The 8480-nt window shown below is 51.6% G+C and overlaps 1 protein-coding gene across 2 annotated transcripts in view; it reads right to left on the bottom strand.

Annotated features, from left to right (window-relative positions):
- Positions 1–294: 294 nt before the first annotated feature.
- The window catches only part of LOC102259872 (acyl-coenzyme A synthetase ACSM2B, mitochondrial), a 21097-nt gene continuing 12911 nt past the window's right edge, over positions 295–8480 (bottom strand). Inside the window, exons 10-15 of one of the 2 annotated variants that reach the window (XM_005861485.2) lie at positions 8147–8227; positions 6704–6805; positions 4920–5047; positions 4703–4802; positions 3518–3637; positions 295–580 (exon numbers count right to left, since the gene is read on the bottom strand). In XM_005861485.2, the coding sequence (XP_005861547.1) occupies positions 476–580; positions 3518–3637; positions 4703–4802; positions 4920–5047; positions 6704–6805; positions 8147–8227 (636 nt within the window). In that variant the 3' untranslated portion in view covers positions 295–475. The remainder of the gene's footprint in view (positions 581–3517; positions 3638–4702; positions 4803–4919; positions 5048–6703; positions 6806–8146; positions 8228–8480) is intronic. The other variant, XM_005861484.2, reaches the window with a different exon arrangement.

The raw sequence follows: 8480 nt of genomic DNA, 5'->3' as shown, positions 1-8480 counted from the left end.
TTCTATTTTTGTTGATCTTTATTTTCTTTTCCTTCCTTCCTCCTTTGTTCTCTTTTTGTCTCTCCCTCTAATTCTTTCTATCTTTCCTCCCTCCCTCCATGCCAACTTCCTTCCCTCCTTTTTCTTTCTTTCTCAATTGCTGTTTTAATCTTTCTCTCTCATGTTTCTTTCCTTTTTCTCTGTTCCCCTCTCCTTTCCTTACCCTCACCCCACCCTCCCTTTCTTCTTCTTTTTGCTCCTCTTTTTAAAAAAATTTAAAATCTTTATTGTTGAAAGTATTACATATGTCTTCTCCCCCCCCCCCCCCATTCTCCCTTTCTTCTTTCAACATGTAACATGGAAGATTTTGAGCTCATAATCAGGGAGACAAAACTCAGATGTCTTGTCGTAAAGAATCTCACATCTCCCGAGGAAGGCAGATGGCCCGAAGGGAATGAAGGGACAAGGGCAGGGCCTGAAGAAACCCCTGCAGGCGTCATGGGGCCCTGGCTGGCCCAGACCTCTTCCACTCCTGCTCTCGAAGCTTCGTCCGCTGGATTTTCCCAGAGACCGTTTTGGGCAGGTCCAAGACAAATTCCACCTGTTGGGACAGATCAGTCCAGGGTTGGCCATCCATGACTCCACAAGGTTGAATTTTTTTGAGGAATTACTGTAGGTGAGGGGAAGCTCCTGGGGCTGGGAGGCTCCAGGTGAGTGACTACTGAGTTTGGAAAACTCCCAGGACATAAGAAGGTGCAACAGGAAGGTTCAGAAAGTGCTCTGGGACAAGGAGAAGAAAGTGACTAGAACAGGACATAGGAGTGAGCCGACTGGTCTCTGACTTACTGTGGGGCAGGGAGAGCAGTGCAGGGGACAGGAGTCAGACACCTGAGCTCTGACATCAGACTGCGCTCCAGTCTCGCCTCCACCATCTACCTGGCTTTGAACTAGGCTTTTCTGAGACTCATTTTTCCTACTGAGTCACATGGAAAATCACCACAACCCTGTGGCGTTGTTGTGAGATAAAATGCAGGCTGAGTTCTTGGCAGGGGCAACACCCAAGATGTCAGCCATGGGTCTGAATCTGGACTAGAGACAGTGGGCAGCATAGAGTCAGGAAGCCTGGTTTTCAATTTCATCTCCATCCTTTTCTGTTGGTGTGTCCTCAGCAGAACTCAAAAACCTCTCCACCTCCACCTTCTGACCCAGGGGAAGGAATGCTTGCTGTTCAAGACCCTTCCGTCTCTAATATTCCTGAATCCTAAGGTGTGCGCAAGGAAGAGAATTCACCGAGGCTTCTGGCTGTAGGGCTCAGCTTGCCAGAGTGTTGGTCTAGAAGTCAGATGGTTTTGGGTTTAAGAAAAGTAATAATAAGAGGGATATTGGTATGGAAAAGGTATCTTCTCACCAGCTGACTTGCTGTGAGGCAAGGCTAACTTTGTAAAGGAAAGAATTTGTTGAAATCACAGTCGGATAAAGCAGGGGTTTGGCAAACTATAGCCTATGGGCAAAATCCAGCCCTTCTTCCTGTTTTTGTAAATAAAGTTTTATTGAAACAACAGCCATATGTGTTCATTTACAGTTGAGGCTGGCTGCTCTCTCACTGCAGGGCAGAGCTGAGTAGTTCCCACAAAGACAGTATGACCTAAAACATTACTGTTTGGTCGTTGGGTGTTAGTGGAGAGTAGAAGGGAACCACAGGAGGTTCAGTTTAATGCTAAGAAGAAAGCGATGCTGCACATCATGAGGAAGGGAGCAGAATGGGGTGGTTGCTGGGAGGAGGAAGAGTGTGGGAAGAACCGCTACCAGGGCATTCTAAGGGGAGATGTAAAAGGAGACACATCTATGGGATAAACTGTTACCCTGTGTAACAGGACCCTCTCCACTGGGTCCTCAGAGATATTCAGCTACAAGTAAAAATCCATAATATGCTTGTTGTGGTCAGATTTCTAGTCGCTTTTAAAATACTTATTAAATTCTTGCTAAGGTACCTTATAAACATTAACTGTTCTTTTTAACAACCTGTGAAGGGGTGACACCATAATCCCCATTTTACAGATAGGGAGAGTGAGGCACAGAGAGATTGCTGAGTGAGTGATGGAGGTGAATGCCAGTCTGTGTGGTGGACGCTGATGTACTGCCCAGGCCCCTGCAGGAATGAAAGACTCACTTTCCCATCGCCAGGCCCCTTGCGGAGCACAGCAGCTCAGGAGAGTTGTCCCTCCCAGGGTCCCGCCCCTGGCCTCGCCCCCAGGCCCTGCCCCCGGGCCCCACCCCCCAGGGCAGCCTGCATCCATGCCTGACCTACAGGGGCTGTAAGGCCCTTCCCCAGCTGCTGCTCAGGAAATTGAGAGGGTGTCTTAGCTTCAAGACTCCCCATGGGGCTGGCTGAGGCCCCCACTAAGCTCCATCACAGTGCAACTTTACCTTCAGTCAATCCATTCCCCTCCCTTCCCCAAGAGTTCACCCCAAAGACTCCCTCACAAACTTCTGCCATGTTAGTCTCCTTCTGAGTCTGCCTCTCAGAAACCCGCCAGGGACAGCTTGTGCGGACAAGCGAGTGAGCACCTGGGTTACATAGAATCTGAGGGGCTTCATGTGGCCGCTCTCACCTTCTACCCCAGACTCAAAAGAAGAGAAATTAATTCCTTCCCTGGGACAAAGTCCTACCTTGTGCCCAACTCCAAAAACTGGGCCTCTCTTCCGTGTCCACCTCTATGCCTTAGTTCCCTGCCCCACAGTAAAAACAGCTGAAAACTGTTATAGTAGATTGTATGCTTTTTGCCCTTTCTGATAACAGCTCTTCCATTTACCCATGGGAGCCACCCCTCCCTCACTCGGTCCATGTCCTGGTGTAGGGCAGCCCTTCCTCCCATCTTCCTGCATTCCCTCTAGGGGTGACCGCATGACCCATAACTGGCCAATCACAGTGTTCATCCCCTGGTTACAGGGATTGGTTTAAGAATGGACACGTGACCAGAACTGTTCCAATGAGAATCAACTTGAAGACTTGCTGGTCCTTTGGGGACAAGGATGCTCTTTTTCTACTGGGATTTGCAAAGCTGCTGAAAGAGGGTTTGGAGCTGCTGGAGAGCACTTCAAGGAATGAAGCCAATACTGAAAGGAGAGTCCAGGGCAAGAGCCATCCCTGACCCCCATTGGCCTGCCTGTTCCAGCTGTGACTAAGGACTCACCTCCCTGGCCTTACCAGTTGTGTGAGAAATGAACTTCAAGTTGGATTTCTGTTGCTTGCAGCCCAGAGAATCCTGAGTAATATCGCAAGACCTTGGTGCAGAGAGTGGGAATGTGGGCTGGATATGGGCGAGAACTTGTTATGGGAGCATCTGGTTTTCAATCAGGGTGAGCTCAGTGCTGAGCTACCTTTCGGGATCTATAATAGTTTCCAGATTGTTCTGGGGGGACTTTCTTGATCATAGTCAGGCAGAACTTTGAAATAAGAGTCCTGGTCCACAGCCAGAGAAGGGAAACATGAGAGGAGACCACCGCTCCTTCACGTTGGGGGCGCCAGGGCCCTCACCTTCCTCGGGTACTTGTACGGGGCGGTCACCGACTTCACGTGCTGCTGCAGCTCCCTGGTGAGCTGCTCCGGGTCATGGGACAGAAACTGTGGCGCCAGGACCACAAAGGCCTTCACCACCTGCAGCGAGGACGAGGGCAAGAGAGGAGGGGTCAGAGCGCGTCGTCACCTCCTGGGATACGACAGAGTCAGTGTTAGGACGTCCTCCACAGCCACTGATCTTATGTTCTCTCCATTGTACCACCAGGTATTTGTGGCCAAGAAAAGGGAGAAACTTGTGGTAATAATGGCCAACAGTCCAATTCTCTCTCAAATGGCTTATTGGGTGGGCAGTTAGGATGGCAGGTTGAGACCTGGCTCACCTCATATCCCAGAGGCAATAGTGAGACAGGGAGAAGCTAGGTGTAAGTGAAGAGAAGACAATAAAGGCTGTGGACCACAGACCCGGAGGATCTGTTCAACCCTCCTGCTACAGCTTGCACAGCTGTGAAATGGAGATCCGATTGCCTTCCTTAATTCGTGGGAACCACAATGCCATCATATACAGCCTGGCTGCGCTCCATGCTTGGCACAGAGTTTTCTCAGTAGAGGATCCTCTTTGGGCCCCATTTGCCTAGTGGCTGCTATGGTTTCCATGGTGATATGTCCCATACCTGCCAGAGATATGACAGTGTCAGCTTGCACCCTGCAGAGATGTCCCTGGACATTGACCCACACCTCTGCACCTGAACCTCCCCCCCGCCCACAAGCTCCTGTGGACTCCACCTGGACCTTTTTCTAGAACCCCACATTATTATAAGTTCTTCCATATTCCCCATATTCTCACTGCAAAATCCATGGCTCAGGGGCTCCATCTCTTGGCTCAAATCCCTCCTCTGTTCTTCTGGTCAGGGATCAGTTCTGATTCAAGTGCCAACAATAGTGACCTTCTGAGGTGCTTGCTATGTGACAGATCTTATTCCAAGCACCTTATAAATATTAACTCATCAAACAACCCTTCATCTTACAGATGGGAAACTGAGGCTCAGAGAGGCTAAGCAACTTGTCCCAGGTCACACAGCTAGTAAGCAGGAGGGCCAAGATTTTGGCTCAGGCTGTCCAGTTGCCAGAGTACATGCTCTTAACCATCACACTTTATACCCTTGTTTCCCAAATCTGCACCCCTAGCCTGCTGCTCCCCATCACCTCTCCTCGGATGGGGTCTGGGCTACTGATGACAGCCGTCTCCACCACAGCAGGGTGCTCCATGAGTGCATTCTCCACCTCTCCAGGTCCAATCCGGTGCCTGGAGAAGAACCCAGCTGTCAGAGAAGACTGGGCACCACCTCTAGGCCAGGCCCAAGGTCTAGAATCATCAGAAATAGGACCCAGATTACACTTCTCGGCCCAGAACCCAGCTCACCCGCTGGAGTTAATGATGTCATCTGCCCGCCCCATGAACTGGAAATATCCGTCTTGATCCTTGATGGCCCGGTCTCCCATGAGCCAAAAGTCCCCTCGAATGTTGGCTGCTGTCTTCTCAGGATTGTCCTGGGGCCACAGAATGACAGTTACTGTGCCTGCAAAGCCCACACCCTCTGCCCTCGGCCGGGGCTGCCATGAACAGCCGTGCAGGTTGTGCGTTTTACAACTTGAACAACTGTGCCTGGCAGGCTGCCCTGAGCCTGTCAACCCCAGCCCTGTGGAGCTGGTCTCCCCCTTCGTTTCAGTTACTCCCCCAGCGTTTCCCCCTACCCCCGCTCGAGTCTAAGGGTAACATCAAGGCAGCCAGGCCCCCGTGCCCAGGGCATTTCCCCTGCCGGGGCCCACCTTCCCTTCAGGGTCAGCCTAACCGGCTCCTGCTCCATTTCATGACACCATTTAAGGGTGCCAAGGTGGATGGGACGCTTTCATGGCTACTTTGTTAGATCTGAAAGTTCTAGAAATATACCAGCTGGACCCTCTGTTCAGCTGAGGCAGGTGTTCTTGAACAGGGAGAAGGCTTGGGGTTCACCCCTTGTTGGTGCATCTTGGTATTTTGTTTATGTGTGGGCGTGTGGGCTCCGGATTGGACAGTCAGTCTTTGGGTTCAAAGATGGCAGAGGGAGTTCATAGGCTCCCGTCTCCATTTGGAAAATATGGGTATTGAAGACTAGAGCGATCAAGAGGCGTATCCAAAGCCCAATAGCCATTCCAGATGGCAGAGCGGAGACCGGAAGCCAGATCTGACCCCAGCTTGACTCTTTCTCCAGCCGCCTTCAGCCCTGCTGGCCTCCTCTCCAAGGCCCATGTCTCCTCATCTGGATCATGGGGGTGACAATGTGGATCTCCGGCAATTCTTTCCTTCTGCACACGCTCACATAGCACTGTTCTAAGTGCTCCACAAACACTGATGCCTTTCGAGAACCATAGTCATGCTATGAGGTATTACAATTCACAGTTTACAGGTTTGGAAACTGAGGCATGAGAGGTCAGTCACTTTCTCACACAGCAAATAGTGGAGTAGGGTTTTGAACTCAAGCAATTTGGCTCCAAATACCTCATAAGGGCATCAGGAAGATTAAACGAGTGTAATGTCTATGAAGTGCCTTAGGACTGTGTGCATCATGTAGCAAGCACACAGTAAGTGGCAGCCACTGTTATGACTGAATGTATTATTTGGTTTAATATTTGAGGCCTTCCTTGCCCACTTTTCAGCAGTGGCAGGCTTGCATGAGCCTTGTCATCTCTGGTCTCACCATCCTCGCCTCTAAAGCGAGGCGGCTGGACTCGAGGATCACCTGTTTCTAATGTTCCAAGGTCTGAAGACAGGGACGCCCAGCTCTGTGGCCAAGTCCCAGTGTGATGTGGCTCACACGGCTGTGAAGAGGATCAGTGGTGGGAAGTGGGGGTGAGGCTTGGACGCAGAGCTGCCCTGGGGAGAATGCTACCGCATATGCTTCCGGGCAGCAAGCTTTCTGCCAGGAGCAGTTCTTGTGCGTGGAAAGGGGCATCCAAATAAAGACAATTCTTCAGATGAGGTCTTAGTGTTCGGCTAAGGATGGCAGGGTGAGGGCCACCTTCTCTCTTGGCAAAGCACCCTTCTTAGATCCTGGGTACTCCTTGTCAATGCCTCTTGGGAAGTCCGTAACTCGGGGACCCTCCCCTCATCCCTCTCAGAGCCCCTATTCCCACCAGGGACAGAGGGGAGGAGCCTGAGTTCATTACCACATAGCCCGAGAAGATGCCTATGGGCCTGTTGGGTTTGATCCTGATGCCCAAGTCTCCCTCCACCCCAGGCGGCAGGACGTGGCCCTGGTCATCGATGACCTGCAGGAGGAAGCAGATCGGGAGAAGGAGCCGTGGGACAGGGTGCCTGGGCAGCAGCCGGGAGAGCCGACTGGGCACACGGAGGCCCTCGGGCTCTAGTGGTGGCTGAACACATGGACCCGGAACCCAGGGAAGCCATGTGCTTGTAGCCCAGGTCGTGAACCCATCTGCCTGGCATGGTTTAGGTGAAGCCCCCATAGAGCCTGGGCCAGAGGAGCTCGGGACGTGTCTGGCTGTAGGAGCTCAGGAGGCATAGCAGCCGCCCGTTGTCTTCGAGGCCCGTGAACTTGGGCACCAGACAGATCAAAACACAAATTCCGACCTTGCTACCTGACTCGTTGTCTTTGAGCTACTTAAGCTCGATGTCTCAGTGCCTTCAACTGCTGATGTCACAGGACTGTATCGGAGTGCAGGGGGCACTGAGAAAAAGAGCTCATGGACGGCCACCACAGGGGAGTGGCCTGGAACAGAGCACACACTGTTATACGCCAGACCTGCAGGGCCCTGCACGGAGCCACGGACACACATACTCAAGTTCTATTGCTTGGAATGTAACCTGAAGAAATAATAGAGGTAGGAGCACAGTTTCAGCTCCAGCACACTGACTGTATGCTGTTTGTGCCAGTGAACTGTTTGGAATCATCTCCTGACCAGCAGACCGCACACACTGGGGGCCATGCTCTCCTCCACGGTGGAGTCACTACAAACCCTTGCGCGTCAGCAGCACGAACCAAGAAGGTGGACACCAAGACGGCTCAGCAGGAACAGTAAGTGTCAAAATCACCCTTATTTTTTGTTTTAAAAATGTATATCTATATCTATATAGATATAGATATAGATAGATATAGATATAAAAGCCTAAGCAACTGTTATGACCAGACGACCAAATGATGGGATGACTGGCCATTAGCTATGACAGGCACTGACCACCAGGGGGAAGATGCTCAATGCAAGAGCTGCCCCCTGGTGGTCAGTGTGCTCCCACAGCCTACCTCCCCTGGCCGGCCAACCTCCCGTGGTCCCTCCCCCCCGGACTGGGCGAGATGGCCCCTATTGGCCCTGGTCACCGGCCAGGCCAAGGGACCACACCATGCATGAATTCGTGCACTGGGCCTCTAGTATTTATATAACTAACTGGCCAGCTAACTGCTAGCTATTCAAAGTGTTTTTTCCTGCATGATAAGAATATTAAACTCTCCCTCTCCTTTCCTTCCTTCCTCCTTTTCCATAGTATTAAAATGCATTTACTGTTCATTACTTTTCCTCCATGCAGAATGCAATACGTAAGTTACTGGAAAAGCCTGTTTCCCCCATCGCCCACCTTGAGAGGCGCCAACTCACCTGCACGTCATAATGGGGGATCGCTGTTCCCAGGCAGCCGGGCTTGACTTTCATTGTCTTGGAAACTCTGCAGGTGAGTCCCTGTGGGAAGCAGCAGACAGATGGGCAAACGACAGGAGGGTCATAGGCCCCAGCAAAAAAGAAAAGAAAGAAAAAGGACCCTCAGCAGAGCAGTCCTGATGTGGTGGGAAGATGAGTCACATTCGGTGGCTCCCTTCCGCCCCTCCCTTGCTCTCCCCCTTCTCCTTCTCTCTCCCCTTCCCTGCTCCCTCCCCTTTCCTGCTCTCTCCCCTCCCCTGCTCTCTCTCCTCCCCTGTTCTCCCCCTCCCTTGCT

Source organism: Myotis brandtii, unplaced genomic scaffold, assembly GCF_000412655.1.
Source record: "Myotis brandtii unplaced genomic scaffold, ASM41265v1 scaffold152, whole genome shotgun sequence".
In the NCBI taxonomy this organism is placed as follows: Eukaryota; Metazoa; Chordata; class Mammalia; order Chiroptera; family Vespertilionidae; genus Myotis; species Myotis brandtii.
This window is presented reverse-complemented; position numbering and strand designations above follow the sequence as displayed.